The 21,178-nt window shown below is 41.8% G+C and overlaps 1 protein-coding gene across 2 annotated transcripts in view; it reads right to left on the bottom strand.

Moving 5' to 3' along the window:
• Nucleotides 1-21,178, bottom strand: part of ttc17 (tetratricopeptide repeat domain 17) — a 102,644-nt gene that overhangs the window by 65,178 nt on the left and 16,288 nt on the right. For both annotated transcript variants that reach the window (XM_080189856.1, XM_080189857.1), the window contains exons 2-9: nucleotides 20,183-20,272; nucleotides 17,518-17,687; nucleotides 14,436-14,547; nucleotides 13,138-13,269; nucleotides 8,352-8,461; nucleotides 4,067-4,214; nucleotides 1,319-1,458; nucleotides 674-834 (exon numbers count right to left, since the gene is read on the bottom strand). In XM_080189856.1, coding sequence (XP_080045982.1) covers nucleotides 674-834; nucleotides 1,319-1,458; nucleotides 4,067-4,214; nucleotides 8,352-8,461; nucleotides 13,138-13,269; nucleotides 14,436-14,547; nucleotides 17,518-17,687; nucleotides 20,183-20,272 — 1,063 coding nt within the window. The remainder of the gene's footprint in view (nucleotides 1-673; nucleotides 835-1,318; nucleotides 1,459-4,066; nucleotides 4,215-8,351; nucleotides 8,462-13,137; nucleotides 13,270-14,435; nucleotides 14,548-17,517; nucleotides 17,688-20,182; nucleotides 20,273-21,178) is intronic.

The following is a 21,178-nucleotide window of genomic DNA, read 5'->3' as shown; positions in this document are numbered from 1 at the left end:
ACAAAAACGCACGTTTAATGTAAATATTTGTTTTGTGTTCTACTGAATAATTTCTAACTGATCCCAATTTTGGGTTTATCGCAGGTTAAAGATCATTTTACCCCTATTGTGACCTACAGAGCTCATCTGACCCTTCCTTGAAAGGGGTGCTATGACTTTGATTTGTTATTGTCACATGCATTAGTACAGTGAAAAGTGTTGTTTCTTTCACACTTTACAGACAAAGCATACTGTTCATAGAGAAGGAAAGAGGAGAGTGCAGAACGTGGTGTTACAGTCATAGCTCAGGTGTCGAAAAAGATCAACTTTTAAGCCACTTTTTCCAAACTTGGATAATTTGTTGGCTAACGTGACAAACAAGTAAACAAACGCGTGCCAAACTGTTTTCAATAAGAATTTACAAATTAAATGCATTGGTTCCTATGTTTATTACAGTACTTTGTAAAATAATTGTCCTAGTTATCAATTTCCTTGAACAAGACTGACAATATATTTTTGAAATTATTCCAGACGATAATGCTAGAATTCAAAATGATTGTAAACAATAATATGTTTTAAATCAACCACATCACCGGCACGCTCACTTGTAAAATAACCAATCTAACTGTAGGCAGTAGCTAAAGCAGGCAGCTGAGTACAATGAAATTTCCAGCACTCTTGCATCAAAATTTACCGAGCTGAGTTTCTTTTGCCATCTGTGTTTCATGGATTATATTTCTCAGCAGCTGCTCATCTTGCATAACTTTGTGCTTCTCCAGCAATTCTTGCTGCCTCAGATAATTATCATGCTGCTTCTGGTACTCCTTCAGTTCATTTAGTGTTCGCTGCAGAGATCTAAGCACATGAAACATCATAACAGGTTAAAAAAGGAAATTAACATGGGGTGAAGTTAGGAGTCAAACGTGAAAATTTACTTCCACTGTAAGTCAACGTTATCCCTAAATTGCATCTCTAAAATGTCTGAGTACAAGGCTATTTTTGCAAATCTGAAATGACTCACATAATTCTCCAGTGCCAGCTACATTTTTCACATAACTGTTCTTGGGATACAATTTGTTAATAAAATGTAAAGGAAGGCTGTTATTCAACTAGAGTTACTTACATGAATTATGAAAAAAAGCATTCAAGTTTAGGGTATTTAGCAGATTTAATTATCATCTTTGAAAGAGAGTTGGATAAGTACACGAAGGAGGAACAAGTGGAACCAATGAGATTGCTCAGAAAGATTTGGGACAGGTTTTTATGCCCACTGGCTTTATTCTGTGTACTGTTCTATGATTCCTTTCCAAAAACAAAACTATAGCTGTTATCATCATACCTGTGCTGTGCCTCCAGTTTTTGCTCCAGTTTCTGTTGGCACAGGACAGCGTGCTTCCGTCTCATTGCATGTTCAAAACCTGGCCTTATGAGCAATGCCTGATCATAGCATAGGACTGAATGGTTATACTCCCCCAACATCTGGAAAAGAAAAACACAAATTACACCACAATTCCATCTAACATTAAGATTGCTTTTAATTCAGGAAACCATACGCTGCGATATGACACAACTAACTGCTCATGCTACCAGAAAATGCAAAGATTTTCCACTTTTTGGCATAGATTCCTTTCTTAGTAAGATGACTCCTGGAATTAAATGGAAAATATTGACAATTTTGTTGCGTCATCTGCTTGTTCTATATTGGTAGGTTTTCTACGCAGTCATATTTATTGAAGCATCATACATCACCGAAGCTGCCCTTGGTGTTTGCACCAATATGCAAAAAACAACTTACCTCCCACCTAATTTCATTTACCAGCACTTAGCCCATAGCCTTGACATGCCAAGCACTCATTCATGTACTTTTTAAAGGATGTGAGGCAACCCACCTCTTACCACCCTCTCAGGCTGCACATTCCAGACAGTCACCACCCTCTGGATAAAAAGGTTTTTCCTTACATTCCCCCTTAAACCTCCTGCCCCTCACCTTAAACCTATGTCTCCTCGAGACTGACCCTTCAACTACAGGGAGCAGCTGCTCCTTGTCCACTGTCTATGCTCCTTACAATCCTGCATACCTTGAACAAGTCACCCCTCAGTCTTCTCTGCTTCAATGAAAATAATCCCAGCCTATCCAATCTCACTTCGTAACCTAAATGTTCCATCCCAGGCAGCATCCTGGTGAATCTCCTCTGCACCCTGCTCCAGTGCAATCACATGCTTCCCATCATGTAGCAACCAGAACTGCACACAGTACTCTAGTTGTGGCTTCAGCAAAGTTTTATACAACTCCAACATTACTTCCCTGCTTTTGTAATCATTGCCTTGATTGATAAAAGCAAGCGGATCAATGGATTTCTTTTCCTCTATGTTCTTCAAGTGTTACATTCATTGCCATTCAATTCCCTTGCACTATTCCAACATCTAGGTCTTGTGGCAGAGTGGGTAGCGTCTCTGCCTTGGAGTCAGCAGTGCCAGATTCAAACTCTATTCCAAAACCCGATGGCCAAGGAAGGTGTATTTATAATGTAAGTGCCAGGTCGAGCATCAACCTGCAAAACCCTTCCAGCACACCATTAGCAGTCAGTGGGAGCAGGAGAGATTCCTGGTCAGTCATGTTTGATGCAGAGTGGCACTGCTCAAGTTTAAGCTTCTGACATCAGACTGGCAACCTGTTCCAGGAATAAATAACTCTGAAAACAGACGAAAGCCTAACTTACAAAGAAAAAAAGAAAATTATAGCTCAGCAACAGGCCCTTCAGCCCTCCAAGCCTGCACTGACCATGCTGTCTGACTTAACTAAAACCTCCTACCCTTCTGGAGACCACATCCCTTTATTCCCATCCTATTCACGTATTTGTCCAGATGTCCAGAACAACATGTCAAAGTTTGTATTTGAAACTTTTATCTTGACAAGCATCCATTCCCACTAGCATGCTGGAAATGCTCAAGTTACAAGGTCACACCTTGCATCTGAACCAACACAGCCAGATCTCTGCATATTGATCGATAAATGTCTCTCCTTTTTAGCTGACCCTTTGCATTTTTAAAAAAAATCATTCTTCAACTTTTATCCCTGTTACTTGCAATAGAAGAGAATCCCCTTGAAGGTATAGACAATATTTGACACAGTTGACATGTACCAAATTCTGCCCGCAGCTGAAAAAAATGTCAGAGTTTATATGATGACTGCATCAAGAAAACAATTAGGATTTCAAACGATGGAGCAAAGTACAGAAATTCCTGTAGCCACTCTGCAGATAATCAAAAAATTCATCAGTGACAAGTTATTAACAAGGTTTTTGTTTTGTATACACAGGACAGGAGACATTCAAAACATATTTTCAGAGTCCAATCTAAAACCTATGCCACAAAAGGGCAGTGGAATATACATGAGTGTAGGACTTAGGAGCAGGGTAGGCTATTTGGGCCTTTGAGCCTGCTCCAACATTCGATAACATCTGGTTGCAGTTTCAACTTGATTTTCCGGTCTGCCCTCCGTAACCTTTGACTGCCACTGGTCTATCAAAAATCTATCTAACTCAGCCTTGAATAAATTCAGTGATCCAGCCTCCACCTCGACTTCTTCTAGGAAAGAATTCCAGACCACTGACCCTCTCTCAGAATAAGTAGTTTCACGACATCAGCTTAAACTTTGGTAGCACGAGCTTTCGGAGCATTGCCCATTCACAAAGGGGTAATGCTCCAAGAGCTCATGCTACCCAAAAAACCTGTTGGACTTTGCGTTCTCTAGCTCCAGCCTGTTCCACAGAGGAAACAACCTCCCTGTCATCTCCAGCTGTTGTTCAGTGGTACAGAACTTGAATGGGGCACGTTGCTGATTCTTTTCATCTTGCACTCATCAGGCCAAACGTGACAAGTTTCATGTTTGTTCTGATGAGTGCAAACTGAAAAGCTTCACCGACATGTCTCTCTTTACAGCAATATTTTACATGACTGTTTACAGATACAGAAATTTTAGAAACGAGTGTAAAAAAACAATTTGTTGCATAAAACTTTAAAGACATTAAGTACACTAATGAGAATGGAAACAAAATTCACCACAGAAAAGACTCAGCATACTTACAGCATATATGTTTCCAAGAGTATAATGACTTGTGAGGAAGTCAGTGGATACATCCAGTGCTGCATGAACCAATATTGCTGCATCTGCTGAGAAATGGGCTCGATGCAAGACGTTGGCCAAATTCATCAATGCTATATCTTTATGTTGCCTGTTTAAAAAAAAAACATATACACACAATGTAATGCAAGGGTTTTCAATTTTTTTTGCTTCTGGGAACCCCATCCCTGTATTATAAGTATTCAATGTAGCAAGTTGTTTTTCTGTATAAAAATTGTAAACTAAACATCTATTATTATTTTTATTCTGCTAACTTAAGGAGCAAATTGTTGCTTGTACACGGTGTCATTCGGTGAAAAACCAGCAGCAATTTTGCTCACAGCAAGATCCCACAAAAGAAACTGAGGTGGATCGCCAGATGCCTACAATTTACACCCAAGCTCAGTGGGCTGAATGGCCTGCTGGCACTTGGTTTGATCTGGGATAAGCTGAGCTCTGTAAAAAGATGCCACAGATAAACCACAGTAAACTACAGAGAACGGAAGATAAAGTCTGTCAAGCCTTTGTCAACGTTTTTTTGTCAATTCTTGACTGATTTACTCCCAAAAAAAAAGTGAGCATCGAATCTCAACAATGTTCATCCAACTTAAACATGGCAGGCAGGAGAGCATAGAAGGAAAAGAACCACTGCTAACTATCATAATGGACCTGGGGGAGAGGATCTCCTGTCCTCAAATATAGGTGCATCAGCTCTAACACTTGTTTCCCATTTTTCTCTGTAATTGTTTTTCCTTTGCAGAGAGTGTACAGCTTTGTGAAGTGTACTCCCCATGCATGCATGCTTAAGAATGCTGCAACAGGCTTTATTGCATCATGATTTTTTTTAATTCTTCAAAGCTACTGATTTGACAGACCCTCAAAATCTTCTCATGGATCCTCAGTTGAAAAATACCAGCGTTAACTTATTTTTACAGGAAATGTCACAAGCACTTGCATCCATTTACCAAGTTCATACAGTCAGTAAAGAAACAGCAACTTAAATTAAGGGATATAGTTGAATCATAATTCAATCTCTCTCAAACGTGCTGAGGGGGAGGGTAGGGCCTAAACATGTGATCAGGCACCGTTCTGAAAGGGTGTCTCGATCTCTCAGTGCACTGGGGCCCACCAACCAACCTGCCCCCATCATCCCATTGATGGCATGTTTCCCCATCTCCTCCCAGACACGGAATGCATTGGAACCCTCTAACGGGTCCCCCTTCATCACCCTTGACATGCTCCCTCTCAACCCCTGATATGCTCCCCCATCCATCATGGCCCAACTGAGAAGGCACAGCCAGTGTGCCAGCTGGGCGCTGCCAGATGGGCACATCCCAGTCATGTCCCCAACCACCTGCGGGCTTCAACAGCGTCTGAGCCCCCTGGAGTGGCCATCACCCCCCTGTCTCCATGTGAAGATCAGTAGCGATTCTTGCCAGGTTTGCGCTGTGCCCGAGGGTCAGAAGGTCTCAGGAGCTGGGAGAATCCGGTGTCAAATGGGCTAGACATATTTATACTACTTTAAATATGCTAATCGACCAGGCGTCCTTTCTGGCCACAATTAGGAAGGGACTGGGACAACTGCAAACCATTAGGTGCTGAGCATAAAACACGCTTTTAGGTTCTCACACAATTTTCTGGGGTTGGCGTGATCTGTGCCAGGCACGGCAAGGCTGGAAAAGCGCTCCCCATGGCTGAGCTGCAACTAACTCTGTATACCTGCCTTCCCTATTTCCTTTAATATTTTTCAGTAACAAAAAAAATTGGTTTGACATGAATTGCAATTTGATGTCCAAACTTCTGTCATCCTGAGAAGCATATCTCAATTTCACTTCTGAAACAACTGGCTCTGATTTTTAAATTATGTTGCCTAACCTGAAATTCCTCCTTTTACTATCTTGAAACCTTTGACCGAATTATCCTTAAATTTCTAAATTCCAAAAACTACATCTAGTTTGTTTATTCTCTCCTTTTTGATTAACTCTTAGATTCTAGAAGGCACTCCAGTAAATCTATGCTGTACTCTGTCCAAGGTCAATGCATTTGTCCAAGGGTATGGCGTGCAGGACTGCTCTCAGTACTTCAGCTGTGGTCAAACCAGGGCTTTGTATCCATGATGTGATGCTAATGTTACGCCGTTGTTTAAGAAGGGTGCCAGGCAAAAGGCGGGGAATTATAGGCCGGTTAGTTTAACGTCTGTGGTAGGTAAAATGTTAGAATCCGTCATTAAGGAGGAAATTGCGAGGCATCTTGAAGGGAATTGCTTGATAGGGCGGACGCAACACGGTTTCATTAAAGGGAAGTCGTGTCTGACAAATTTACTGGACTTCTATGAGGATGTGTCTAGGGCAGTGGATAGAGGAGAGCCGGTGGATGTGGTCTTTCTGGATTTTCAGAAGGCGTTTGACAAGGTACCTCACAAGAGGTTATTGCAGAAGGTCAGGGGACATGGAGTTGGGGGTAGGGTGTTAGCGTGGATAGAGGATTGGTTGTCAAATAGGAGGCAGAGAGTGGGGGTCAATGGGTGCTATTCGGATTGGCGGTTGGTGACTAGTGGGGTGCCCCAGGGGTTGGTGCTGGGGCCTCAGCTATTTACCATTTATATAGATGATCTGGAGGAGGGAACCGAGTGCAGGGTGTCGAAATTTGCTGATGACACCAAGATTGGGGGAAAGGCAAATTGTGCGGAGGGTGTGGAGAGTCTGCAGAAGGATCTAGATAGGCTGGGCGAATGGGCCAGGAAATGGCAAATGGAATTTAATGTTGGCAAGTGTGAGGTGGTCCACTTTGGTAGGAAGAATGGTAGGAAGGACTATTACTTACGTGGCGAAAAACTGCAGCAGGCGACGGTGCAGAGGGACCTCGGGGTCCTTGTGCATGAGTCGCAAAAACCCAGCTTGCAGGTGCAGCAGGTGGTCAGGAAGGCGAATGGGATGCTGGCTTTCATAGCGAGGGGGATTGAATATAAAAGTAGGGAGGTCTTGCTGCAGCTGTATTGGGCATTGGTGAGGCCGCAGCTGGAGTACTGTGTGCAGTTTTGGGCGCCGCACCTGCGCAAGGATATTTTGGCCCTGGAGGGAGTGCAGAGGAGGTTTACTAGGCTGATACCAGAGTTGAGGGGATTGAGCTATGAGGAGAGGCTGAATAAACTAGGCTTGTACTCGTTAGAGTTTAGAAGAATGAGGGGAGATCTCATTGAGACGTATAAGATGATGAATGGGATGGATAGGATAGAGGTGGAGAGACTCTTCCCGCTCAAAAAAGACAGTAGGACTAGGGGGCACAGCCTCAAGATAAAGGGGAGGCGGTTTAGAACGGAGTTGAGGAGGAACTTCTTCACTCAAAGGGTGGTGAATCTCTGGAATTCTCTGCCCGTTGAAGTGGTGGAGGCTGCCTCGCTAAATATTTTTAAGAAGCGGGTTGATGGGTTCTTGATAAGAGAGGGGATTAAGGGTTATGGGGAGAGGGCGGGAAAGTGGAACTGAGCCACAACAGATCAGCCATGATCTTATTGAATGGCGGGGCAGGCTCGAAGGGCTAGATGGCTTACTCCTGCTCCTATTTCTTATGTTCTTATGACTTCTACCCCTTTGTATTCAATCAGCCTGCTTCATAGAATCATAGGAGCCCAACAGCACAGAAGGCGGCCATTTGGCCCATCAAGTCTGCACCAACCACAATCCCACCCAGGCCCTATTCCCGTAACCCCACATATTTACCTTGCTAATCTCCTGACACTAGGGTCATTTAGTACGGCCAATCAACCGAACCTGAACATCTTTGGACTATGGCAGAAAATCAGAGCACCCAAAGGAAACCAACACAGATATGGGGGAATGTGCAAACTCCACACAGACAGGGACCCAAGGATGCAATTCAACCCAGGTCCCTGGCACTGAGAGGCAGCAGGGATAACCACTGTGCCAATGCCCATCTACTTGCTCTCTGCTGCCACAAAAGAAAGAACCTGCGTGTACACAGAATCCTATCACCTTCACAAAGTTGCCCGAGAGCATTTTATGTCCAACTAGTTGCTTATCAAATTATAGCTACTTTTTAAAAATTGCAGCCACTAATATTGATAAACTAGGCAGTCATTTTACAAAAATCAAATGAGACAAATAACCAGTCGTTCTATTTTTGCTGGCTCTGATTGAGACACGTATTGGCCAGGATCCCAGAAGAAACATTGTAGGTACTAAATTCCTCATATCACAAATGTTTTCTCACTTGTTTTCTGAAAGCTTACCGTGGAGAAAAATGCAATGCCCGAATGACACATTCTACCACCTGGAATGGCTCATTCTTCATCCTCCAGTAAAAGGAAGCCATGTTATACAACACCCATGACGATGTATTCTAAAAAAAAATTAAAATATTTTTATAAAAACATTTTTTTAAATATTATTGTCACATGCATTAATATACAGTGAAGAGTATTGTTTCTTGCGTGCTATACAGACAAAACATACAGTTCATAGAGAAGGAGACGAGGGAGTGCAGAATGTAGTGTTACATAGCTAGGGTACAGAGAAAGATCAACTTAATGCAAGGTAAGTCCATTCAAAAGTCTGACAGCAGCAGGGAAGAAACTGTTCCTGAGTTGGTTGGCACGTGACCTCAGACTTTAGTATCTTTTCCCCAGTGGAAGAAGAGAATGTCCATGGTGTATGGGGTCCTTAATTATGTTGGCTGCTTTGCCGAGGCAGCGGGAAGTGTAGACAGAGTCACTGGATGGGAGGCTGGTTTGGTTAAAGCAGTTGATGGGGCTGCTGCTTTATATAGATCTGGGAACTGAAATCTACCATTTTAACCTATTAGCTGACATGATGCTCCCTGAAAACATCAGGGCATGGCATTAAAATCTAACTGTATGATAATAGGCGGGTGGCACGGTGGAACATTGGTTAGCACTACTGCCTCACTGCACTCGGGATCTGGGTTTTATTCCCTGCTTGGGTCACTATCTGTGTGGAGTTTGCACATTCTCCCCGTGCCTGTATGGGTTTCCTCCAGGTGCTCCGGTTTCCTCCCACAAGCTGTGCTAGTTAGGTGCATGGAGCCAAACAGGTGCCGGAGTGTGGTGACAAGGGGAATTTCACAGTGACTTCAAGGCAGGGTCAATGTAAGCCTTATTTGTGACTAATAAATAAACTTTAAAGTACTTCTACTTGTTTGATGTGAACCTTGCAATTACTGCACTTAATTATTACTGACTGAACAATTCAGCTCCATTTTCACGTAAAGGTGCACTGCCTTAATAATTCTTCCTTAGGCTTGCGAACAGTATAAATTTAAAAGGAATATTGATCAAATTATTTTAGATCAATAAATTTCGAAATGTTTTACAGTCCTCACAGCTGACTAGAAATGACTGAAGCAGCTTAAGCTTTATGACATTTGGGTAACACATTGAGAACCGATGTGGCAGATTTCAAAACGTTTTTAGCGCACAAAGTTACATTCTCTTCAGTACAAGGCAAATTAATTTGTTTTTCCACAAAGCTTAAATTTTCTTTTCAATATAATTGTGCTCAACTTATTATGAGACAGAAGAGAAACTGTTGAATAAATTGATATTCAACTTTCAAAATAGTTAGTGAAAATGGATTTGGAAAATGCCATTAAAATTATGGAAATTTAAAAAACACATATTTATTGGACTTTTCCTTTGAAAATGCCATCAAAAATATCATTCAATTTTTTTGCTTCATCACCATTTTTGATTAAGACAAACACATCACTTCAAGGAAAAAGCTCTCATTTGAGTTTAGCTATTCAAATTGCTACTGGAAGTTTGAGAAAGCTATTCCAACTTCTCAACTGTCTTTTGGAAGAGACAAACATTGACTATCTGTACTATCCATTACCGAGATCGATACATCAGTACTATTAATTGGATCAGTTCTTTGCTCCACTGGGTTACAATCGAGCAAGGAGTTTTTTTTTCACTCTGATGTGGAGATGCCGACATTGGGTACAGTAAGAAGTCCCTCAACACCAGGTTAAAGTCCAACAGGTTTATCTGGAATTGCAAGCTTTCGGAGTGCGGCACCTTCATCGAGTGAGTGGGAAGAGGTGAATGGTGGGATAACAACATATAATTAGGTATGAAGTAACAAGTTCAGAAATGATGGCAGTTGTAATGCCAAATTCATAACTGGATCTTATTCCAATGAACATTTTGGACATATTTTATATCAGAAGTGATGTTAGGGGTAAGTTTTTCACTCAGAGGGTGGTGAGTGAATGGAATCGGCTGCCGTCAGTGGTGGTGGAGGCGAACTTGCTGGGGTCTTTTAAAAGACTTCTGGATGAGTATATGGGGTTTAATGAGATTGAGGGTTATAGATAGGTCTGTAGGTTGGTAGGTGATGATGTGATCGGCGCAACTTGTGGGCCGAAGGGCCTGTTTGTGCTGTAGTGTTCTACGTTCTATGTTCTATAACCAGGTGGGAGGTCTTGTGGTACAGTGGGTAGCGTCTCTGCCTCTGAACCAGAAGCTCCATGTTTGAGTTTCACCTCAGGACCTAATGGCCAAGGAAACTGTGTTCATAATGCAGCCAACATTTGAATATCAACCTATGTAAAATCCTTTCCACATACCAACAGCAGCAGCAACAACAGGAGACACTCCTGGTTAGCTATGCTTGATGCGGATTGGATCTCCCTCAAACTATAAGCTTCTGGCAAAGGGATAGCAACCTGTTCCAACAAAAGCTAGCTACGGAAACAGATGAAAGTTTGCTTTCTGCACATTAAGTGCGGGAAGGGAAACAAGAACAATAAAACCAGGTACTTTCCTGCATCTCCAATTCATAAATGAGCAGTAACTAATTGGTACCAGATATTGTTCTGATATACAGCAATGGTTTTGTTACATCTTACACAACAGGTATATGCTAGGGATTCAAAATGATAGAAATTGGTATTTGTTAACAGTAAATCACGTTTGACTGACTTGACTCGACTCAATTCTTTGATGAAGTGACAAAGAGGGATGAAGGTGGTCATGTGGCTCATATGTCTACAGGTTTTCATAGGATCATTGATAAACTACCACATAATAAATGTATTAGCAGAACTGAAGCTCATCAAATTAAAATTTTGGACATAAAATTGGTTGAAGGATAGAAAGTAGAGACTGTGGGTTTTTTTTACTCCCAGACTGGATGTAAGCCAAGGGTCACCATTAGAATGATTGCTCTTTCGGATATATATTTATGGCCTGAACTTGGGTTTACAGGGGACAACTTTAAACTTTTTCAGGTTAGTGAGACTTGAAAACGTGTAATATAATACACGGGTAAGATTGGTATAGAGGGATATGAGCCAAATGTGGGCAATTGGGATGAGCTTAATGGTAAAAACAGGGCCGCGTGGACAAGTTGGGCCGAAGGTCTTGCTATAAACCTCTATGACTCTGAAGAGAAATATAATAATAGACTGGTGGCAAAAATCAGCACATGGAATTTAGTGCAGAGAAGTATGAAATGAAGCATTTTGATATGAAGACTGAGAGGAAATAATATGAATTAAATGATACATTTGAGAGGACAACAGGAATGGAGACAAATTGTAATCAAATAATTGGAGGTGGCAGGACAAGCTAAAAGGGCTGTTAAAAAGCACAGGGCGCCCTTGGCTTTATAAATAGAAACAAGGGAGTACAAAATTAAGTAGATTATCCAATTTCCTTTGAAAGTTACGATTGAATCTGCTTCCACCAGCCTTTCAGGCAGCGTTCCAGACCATCGTATTTCACATCAAAAAGGAAAAGGCGATCATCTTCCCAGTGGTTCTTTTATTTCATGAATCATTAGGTAGGGATCCGCTGGAATACGGTGTTGAATTCTGGGCATCAGGAGAACATCAAAACCTTAGAAAGGCTACAGAGAAGATCTACTAGAATATCAAGGATGTAGCCCTTATGTGGAGAAACTACAGGAACTTGAGTTGCTCTTCTTAGAGCAGAGAAGGTTAAGGGCGGAATATAACGGAGGTGTCCATAATCATGCTGGGGTTTAACACAATAATGAGAAACTGCTTCCAGTATAATAGATTTAAAGTGATTGTCAAAATAAGCATCACGGAGGTGAAAATTTGTTTATTTCTTACACAAGATATGATGATCTGGAAACGCACTGCCTAAAAGAATGTTGTAAGCTGATTCAGTACCAACTTTTAAAAGGAATAGATAAATCGCAATCTCAGTGCAGTGTCTCTAAGCAGGTGACTATGGGATCAAGACTGTGTTTCGGATATTGCTGGTTTTCGGGTTGGGTGGTTCGGGCCAAGGGTTGCTCAGACCACTCAAAAGCACTGGAAAAGGCAAGAACTCAAAGCTGATAATTAGTCAGCATGCCACCATGCCAATACAGCACCTAGCTGAACAAGTGTTGTTACACTTGAGGCAGGACAGTGGTTAGCACTGCTGCCTCACAGCGGCAAGGACCTGGGTTCGATTCCCAGCTTGGATCACTGTCTGTGTGGAGTTTGCATGTTCTCCCCATGTCTGCGTGGGTTTCCTCTCGGTGCTCTGGTTTCCTCCCAGTGTGAAAGACGTACTGGTTAGGTGCATTCACCCAAACAGGCGCTGAAATGTGGCAACTAGGGGAATTTCACAGTAACTTCATTGCAGTGTTAATGGAAGCCTTACTTGTGACTAATAAATAAACTTTAACTTTAAAAAACAGAAAATGCTGTAAAATCTCAGCAGGTCTGACAGCATCCGTGGAGAGAAAATACAGACAATGTTTCGAGTCGGGACGGCCCTTCATCAAAGCTATTTTACACATCTAATAATTAAAATTTGTGCATGGCAGCTTTAAAAAGTGTCCAGTTTTTGAGCATGGCTGGTTTTCAGATTGCTGTATTTGAGACTATGGGGAAAGTGCAGGAGAATGGAAATAATTAGACAGCACTTTCAAAGAGGTGGCAGGCTTGGCCAAATTGCAGGTATGCTGCAAAGAATGCATGCAGAGCTTACTTCATTCACACACTAACAGCCAAAATAATAAAAACGTAAACCGTACCTTCAACAAGGCCGCATTAATTCTATGCCCTATTTCTTCAATACTTCTACCTAATCTTCTTGATAAGCTGATAAAGATAGGGTCTTCTTTTGATAATACTGGTGCTGTGAGATTAATCCGTTCTTGGATACCCTAGAAACAAAAGTTTTATTTATTACAAGGCACTTCAATTTTCAAATCCAGAACTTGGAAGTATAAAAGAGTATAAGTTGCATGTTTTCCATTAAAGCCAATTTGTTCTGATCCAGTATTGTTTTTAGGTCTAAATTGGTTTAGGCCACATAGAGTAAACAATGGGGTGATGTCGACTGTTCTTACCCTTCACGCCGTGTATAATTCTCTATGTTAGTAATGGTTGACGCAAAACTATCTTCGGAACATATCTGGACAATTAACTCTGCGACATAAAGTTGCAGACTTTGAAAAATTGGGTTAGAATGAACAGCTACATTATTTCACTCTGTTTGACTGTTAGTATCCAGAACTCCTATATAAGATGCTGGTTTAATCTCAAACTACTTTTTCAATATTTAATGCTCAACTATTAAGAAGGGAATTATTTTATATTATCTTTACTCTTGCCCAGGGTGAAATTGGTAACAGGTACAAAATATTAATTATAAACATGGGACTGATTAAACTTAATTTATTAAGAACCCTTATAACCAGTACAGGGTAGTTCTTAAGCTCCTCAGATGAGGCTGGTTTGGAATGCAAACCCTAAGGGATAAAGGACATGCCATACAGCAACTTTTTTTTTTATCAGAGGCAGAGAGATTAAAAATGGTCTGTCAAATGACACCTACACTGTTGTTTCATGTTTATTGGCACATTCTTAGAAATAAAATTAAATTGCCAATTGGAGATACACACTTCTTTCGTAGGAGTTCCAGGCTTCAATGAAGCACAGCTTGAAAGACAGAGTTTTGAGATTTCTGTAGTGCAGCAGAACTTGGATCCAGCAGATTCTAGGCTTAGATTCAAAATGTCACTTTGTCCTGTTACTTTATTCCATACTTAGCAAAACATTCTTCTTCAACCCTTATCCCCTCCTCATGAACTCCTCACTGCCCGATCAGTCTCTACTATTTTCCTCAAGCAAAGAAATTAGACATTTTTTAATATGAAAAGTGCTATATAAATGTAAATTGCTGTTGCCTTTTCTTTCCATTGGAGCCATTAAAATTTTAAAAAGACAGTTCCCTAAGAACCTGTCAGGAGTTCAGTCTTTAACTAAATGAGTGTTATTTTAAGTGCAATTTGTGTAGGATCAAATGAGCCTGCAGAAAAGCATTTACCCGCAAATGCTGAAAGGCATGAATACTAAATGGAAGCTCCATCATTTTTGTACACTCTGGCGTTTCGAGATCTGGAGGTAATGGGGCTTTTGCATCAATGTATTCTTCAGGGCTACAAGAAAAGAACACCATGTCAGTCTCTGCAGTTTACAAAAAGCTGCAGCAAAAAACAGGCAGATTGGTTTAAAAATACACACACACACACAAATATGCATACATATACATAGGAAAAAAGACAAATACCCACTTAAAGTTGCAAACTTATAAACTAATATCCACAGAAAAAGTTACAACCCTTGCATAAATTAATCATTTATTTTAGTGGAGTATTAATCTCACAATTCAGTGACTGCAGATTAAGTTCAAAGTCCAACCAATGCTGTACTTAACAATCCCTGTTATACAGAATTCAGTCAACTCTTGGGGTGTGTCTTTACAGCCTCGCAGTAGTGGAATTTCATTTCAAAAGAGGAATGAATACTTTTTTACTCACTACTTCCAGGGTACTGACTTTTGGATGATCAAGTTGATTGATTAACAACTGAGATAGGTTCAGACTTTGATTCACATTTAACGTTAATTAAACAGCAGTATTTTCATGAAATACTGTTGCCCACAAAGAACCAGGGAAAACTGTTAACTTGCATTAACAGTTCATTTCTGACGCAAGGCAAAACTTTCAGATGTTCCTTTCCGTTAGGTCACAAATCTAATGTCATCGCGGATGCAAGAGGGGTTAAGGATGCTGGTTAGCCCAGTTGGCCGGTCAACTGGTTTGTGATGCAGGCAGTGAAGAAAGCAAATGATATGTTGGCCTCCATAGCAAGAAGATTTGAGTATAAGTACAGGGATGTTTTGCTGCAATTGTCTAGGCTGTTAGTGAGATCACACCTGGAGTAGGGTGTGCAGTTTTGGTATCCTTATTTGAGGAAGGATGCCCTTGCTGTAGAGGGAGTGCGGTGTAGGTTTACCAGGCTGATTCTTGGGATGACAGGGCTGTCATATGAGGTGAGACTAAATCGGTTAGGACTATATTCACTGGAGTTTATAACATATTTATTAGTATCACAAAGTAGGCTTATATTAACACTGCAATGAACTTACTGTGAAAATCCCCTAATCGCCACACTCCAGCACCTGTTCGGGTACACAGAGAGAATTTAGCATGGCCAATGCACCTAACCAGCAGTTTTTCGGACTGAGAGAAAATCAGAGCACCCGGAGCAAACCCACACAGACAAGGAAAGAATGTGCAGACTCCGCACAGACAGTGACCTAAGCCAGTAATCGAACCAGGGTCCCCAGCGCTGTGGGGCAGCAGTGCTAACCGTCACCAAAGTTTAGAAGAGTGAGAGAAGAAAAACTTATAAAATTCCAACAGGATTAGACAGGGGTAGATTCTGAAAGAGTGTTCCTGATGTTGGGAGAGTCCAGACTAGTGGTCATAGTTTAAGGATAAAGGGTAAACTTTTTCGGATTGAAGTGAGAAAATATTTCCTCATCGAGACAGTGATGAATGTGTGGAATTCACTACCATAGAATGTAGTTGAGACCAAAACATAGTGTGATTTCAAGAATTAATTGGATATAGTTCTTGGGGCTAAGGGGATCAAAGCATATGGAGTGCAAGGAGGCAGCATCAGGATTCTGAATTTGATGATACACCATGATCATAATGAACAGCAGAACAGGCTTGAAGGGTCGAATGGCCTTCTCCTGCTTCTACTTTCTACCCACGTTTCAACATACCAGCCAAGGTTATTCATGAAAGCCCGGCCCTTTCAACCATGCCTCTTGTCTGAGATGTGATAATGCTACGGTTAAGTCGCCAGTCAGCTCTCCCTCTCAAAGGGGACAGCAGCGTATAGTCATCTGGGACTACAGCAACTTTATGTTTAAATGTTGATTATGTTCAGATACAAAGGTGAAGGGTATCGTTTAAAGAGAAATTTGCCCTTTAAGAGGCTATCGATTTGCTTTATTTGATGAATGTGTTCTATAGGTACACAAAAGTGCAAAATGAGAAACTGCTGGGAATACGTGGGAAGCAGAGACAGACACACATTTCATTCTTCACCAACAAGCGTAAATTTGGTTTAACTACAAGAACAATTTCCATAAGAAATCCTAGAGATCAAAGCCAAGGATGAAGCTGGATGCTGATTAGGAGTGAAGCCAATTAAACAGCTCTGGCTACTTGGCAATAAGCAAACTATTCCTTTCTTGAGTCGCTCCCATATGTCATTAATACAGAGCCTGGATGTTGATTTCCAAAGTTCATTTGGATTTACTCCTATACACAGTCATGACAGACGTGGCTAAAACGACTTTGTGGTGTGATAATAGCAGAAGTGGCAGATCTAAATCAGTGCAAACTATTCTCTGAACTGTTTGTGACAGTCACTTGATGGCAGATTGCTGCCTTAGACTTCATCTAGCAAATTAACAGAGAGATTGATTTTGGCCTTGGAGGGAGTGCAGAGGAGGTTTACTAGGCTGATGCCGGAGTTGAGGGGGTTGAGCTATGAGGAGAGGCTGAATAAACTAGGCTTGTACTCGTTAGAGTTTAGAAGAATGAGGGGAGATCTCATTGAGACATAAAAGATGATGAATGGGATGGATAGGATAGAAGTGGAGAGACTCTTCCCGCTCAGAAAGGACAGTAGGACTAGGGGGCACAGCCTCAAGATAAAGGGGGGGGGCGGTTTAGAACAGAGTTGAGGAAGAACTTCTTCACTCAAAGGGTGGTGAATCTCTGGAATTCTCTGCCCGTTGAAGTGGTGGAGGCTACCTCGCTAAATATTTTTAAGACGCGGGTTGATGGGTTTTTGGTAAGAGAGGGGATTAAGGGTTATGGGGAGAGGGCGGGAATGTGGAACTGAGCTACGACAGATCAGCCATGATCTTACTGAATGGCGGGGCAGGCTCGAAGGGCTAGATGGCCTACTCCTGCTCCTATTTCTTATGTTCTTATGTTCACTGACAAGGCAATTGCTTGGCTGTGTAGATGCTAAATACATAAATAAATATTCTGGTGAATGGCAGGGAGGTAAAGACTATTTTTAAAAATGCACTTTCAAACCTGATATCCTTGCTCTCCAGAGAAATGTATGTTCCATCATACAGATCGAGGTCCCCAAGAGGTACCTTGGCTTTAATGCAGTCAGAGTCCTCTTTGTAATGTCTCTGCTCCAAACCGGTGTCTCGATCCTCATTTTCTTCTATGTGAATTTTCTGAGCTACTAAATGTTTCTGTGTATGGAGGAGGGAAGAGTTAATATTTTTAATGGTCAAGGACTTTACCTTTCCCATCTGAACATGACATTACAGAGGATACACTGTTCCACAATGAAGACAAACTTCCCTAATTAATATAATTGTTTTAAGACTAGAACAACTTGCACCATAATTCTGAAATAACTGGAGTCAATGAGACTTGATAACAGATCTTTGGTTGCAATTTTAATAGTGGCCAGGTTTTCCTGAAATCTACATTCTTACTTTGTTATTCAAATGAGTGCAAACACTCGCATCTTCCCCAAACAGGTACTACCACAGTTTGTTTGATGAGTGTTCTGTCAATTTGATGTAAGAAATGGAAGGTTAATCTTAAAAAAATGATAAAGATGCTTTTTTTGTCAGATGAACTTTCTTTTTGATTAAGTAGCAATCTTTCTCTTCCTTTATATTTTATTTATATTTAGGGGGATTAGCGGACCAAATACTTGGGGTTATGGGGAACAGGTCTGGTTGGGATTTCACCTCAGAATCAGAGGGATTATGTGGGGTCGCAAGGATAAGGCTTGGGTGGGATTGTTGTCAGTGCAGACTCAAAGGGCTGAATGGCCTCCTTCTGCACTGTAGGGTTTCAATGATTCTGCAGGGATTCTATGATTCAAATGCTCCGGGCACAAAGATCACTTCAGCAAGTCTTAAAGGACAGTGAAATGAATTGACATTCTGCTCCCGACATTACATACTGAAGCTGGTATGCTGGGGAAGAGCCTCACAACCAAGACTGCTCAATGGACCTTTTCTTCCATTTGCTAGTCATGCCATCCCACTTTCAACCTTGGTTACAAACATTGTACCCACGTTAATACGTCAGCAGGATCCACTCTGATTTTAATACCTTTGGCTCTAATGAAAATGTTCCATCGTCCTGTGAAGTAACACGTTTGACAACCAATATACCAAATGTCTGCATAACCTCACGTCTTCAGCTGGATGTCTAATCTGTTACCTCCGAGGATCTGATGCACTCAAATTTCTAATTTGATGTAGATTTTCCTCCTTTTATGGGGTCTTCACATCAATTTTGTCCAGATTATATGTTCCCGGCTTCCCCCCTGAATTCTTATGAAGCTCAGTTTGCCAGGGTTTGGATTCAGTCCACATGAATCCAAATCTGCAGAACAAATAAATCTAAAGGCTGCGCTCTCAGTAATAAATCCTTTGCCTGCTGCATTAACCAAACTGAACATTTTCAGTGATTTAAAAATCGACTGGAAAGAAGTAAAAATTCAGGGGAAAGCTTTTTGGTAAAAAGCATGACATAGCATAAGAAGCCATTCATTGACGATTCTTCAGTAAACTGAAATGGGGAAGTTCACAATTAAGACTTGATAGCCAGATAGTGAAGCCATCAGATTATTACCAGTTTTCTTTCATCATTAGGTTTCAAAGAGTTGTATATATATTTAAAAGTGATGAATTTAAAGGGCTACGGAGATAAGCTGGAGAATGGGACTGGCTAGGTGGCTGTCAGGAGCTGATGCAGACACAATGAGCTAAATGGCCTCCTTCATAGAATCCCTACATCGAGTCTGCCAGAGTAACTTACACAGGCCCTCTCCCCCACTCTATGCCTATTATCTCTCACATTTTGCATGGCGATTCCATCTAACCTGCACATCTTTGGACACTAACATAAGAAATAGGAGCAGGAGTAGGCCATCTAGTCCCTCGAGCCTGCCCTGCCATTCAATAAGATCATGGCTGATCTGTCGTGGCTCAGGTCCACATTCCCGCCCTCTCCCCATAACCCTTAATCCCCTTGCCTATCAAAAACCTATCAACCCGCGTCTTAAAAATATTGAGCGAGGCAGCCTCCACCACTTCAACGGGCAGAGAATTCCAGAGATTCACCACCCTTTGAGTGAAGAAGTTCCTCCTCAACTCCATTCTAAACCGCCCCCCCTTTATCTTGAGGCTGTGCCCTCTAGTCCTACTGTCCTTTCTGAGCGGGAAGAGCCTCTCTACCTCTATCCTATCCATCCCATTCATCATCTTATATGTCTCAATGTGATCTCCCCTCATTCTTCTAAACTCCAACGAGTACAAGCCTAGTTTATTCAGCCTCTCCTCATAGTTCAACCCCCACAACTCCGGAACATGCAATTTAGCATGACCAATCCACCTAACTCGCCCATCTTTGAAGTGCAGGAGGAAACCAGAGCACCTGGAGGAAACCCATGCAGGCACAGGGACAATGTGCAAACTCCAAACAGACAGTGACAGAGGCCAGAATCAAACCCTGGTCCCTGATGCTCTGAGGCAGCAGTGCTAACCACTGCGCTACGCCTTCAGTGCTGTAAAATTCTATGATTCCATTACAAAACAAAGCTTATTTTTCTTTTCTAATTGCAGTCTCATAACATCTGAAACATTCCAGCTGTGTTTTATTAAAATTTCTCTTCCCTCAAGTTTCATGCACCTTAATCAAATAAAAGGATTTCATAACCTACTTCCAACTCTTTGAGGTAGTTGACTGTCGCTTCCTGTCTCATAAACACCACCAAATCATGGGGATGTTTCAAATTAAGAGGGGAATCCACCTGCCAAAAAAATGAAATATTATAGTACTTCCTTCCAACTATTTCAAACCACATTTTCACAGTTGCACACATTTTAAGAACGTATTTTATAGAGGCTCATAAACGCTTCCCATTGACGGATTTGGAGGATATCCCAAAGTTGTGCTCTGGAATCCCTCTCGGAAGTTCCCAGCTAACAGCTTACCAAGCAATTGTCCAGAAGAGGTAACTTCCCCTGGACAATTGTGCTGGGAACCATGCGACAAAAAAATTTAAATCTTTAACTTCGGCCAGTTTTACATTCATATATTTACTGAAAAAGGGTTGGAAGAAATTAAAGCACTTCTAACTTTGGTGTAATTATTTTAAAGATGCAGGCTGTGCACCGGACAGGACACCCCCAATCCCACAGGGGACTGCCCACCCCCACCGCCCCCTCAACGAAGCATCCCATCTGCACGGGACAACCCAACCCCAGGGGACACCCAGTTCCACCGCCCCCTAACTCAGAACCCGACCTGCACAAGATTCCCCGCTGCTCGATCTGACGTCACCTACCTGATAAGGCTTAGTCCCCCCCACTCTGACCATGCTGCTCCACATTCCCCCACACCTCTCCGACCTGCACCTCAGGTATCGGACTCCTCCTCCCCTGCCGTATGTCTGACTTCCCACACCCCATTTCCCTTACATTTTCGCTGACCTCTAATTCTTAATGGGGCCTTTGAGCTCACTTGCCATTCGGCAGCTATTGCCCTAGGAAGGGGACATGTCCTCCTGCATGCAGCTCCTTTTACACTTGGCTGCTGGGGCTGGGGACGTGCTTTATTGTTCGAACCTCACTGGCCCTGAACCTGGGCAAGACAGGTGTGTTAGCATTTTGGTGTAGGCAAGTTGGTGTGGAGTGGCAATCCGTCACTGATTGCC

This window comes from Carcharhinus amblyrhynchos, chromosome 6 (assembly GCF_965287045.1).
Source record: "Carcharhinus amblyrhynchos chromosome 6, sCarAmb.v2.hapA, whole genome shotgun sequence".
NCBI classification, from domain to species: Eukaryota; Metazoa; Chordata; class Chondrichthyes; order Carcharhiniformes; family Carcharhinidae; genus Carcharhinus; species Carcharhinus amblyrhynchos.
Note: the sequence above shows the minus strand (reverse complement) of the source record. Positions and strands in the feature narration are given on the sequence as shown.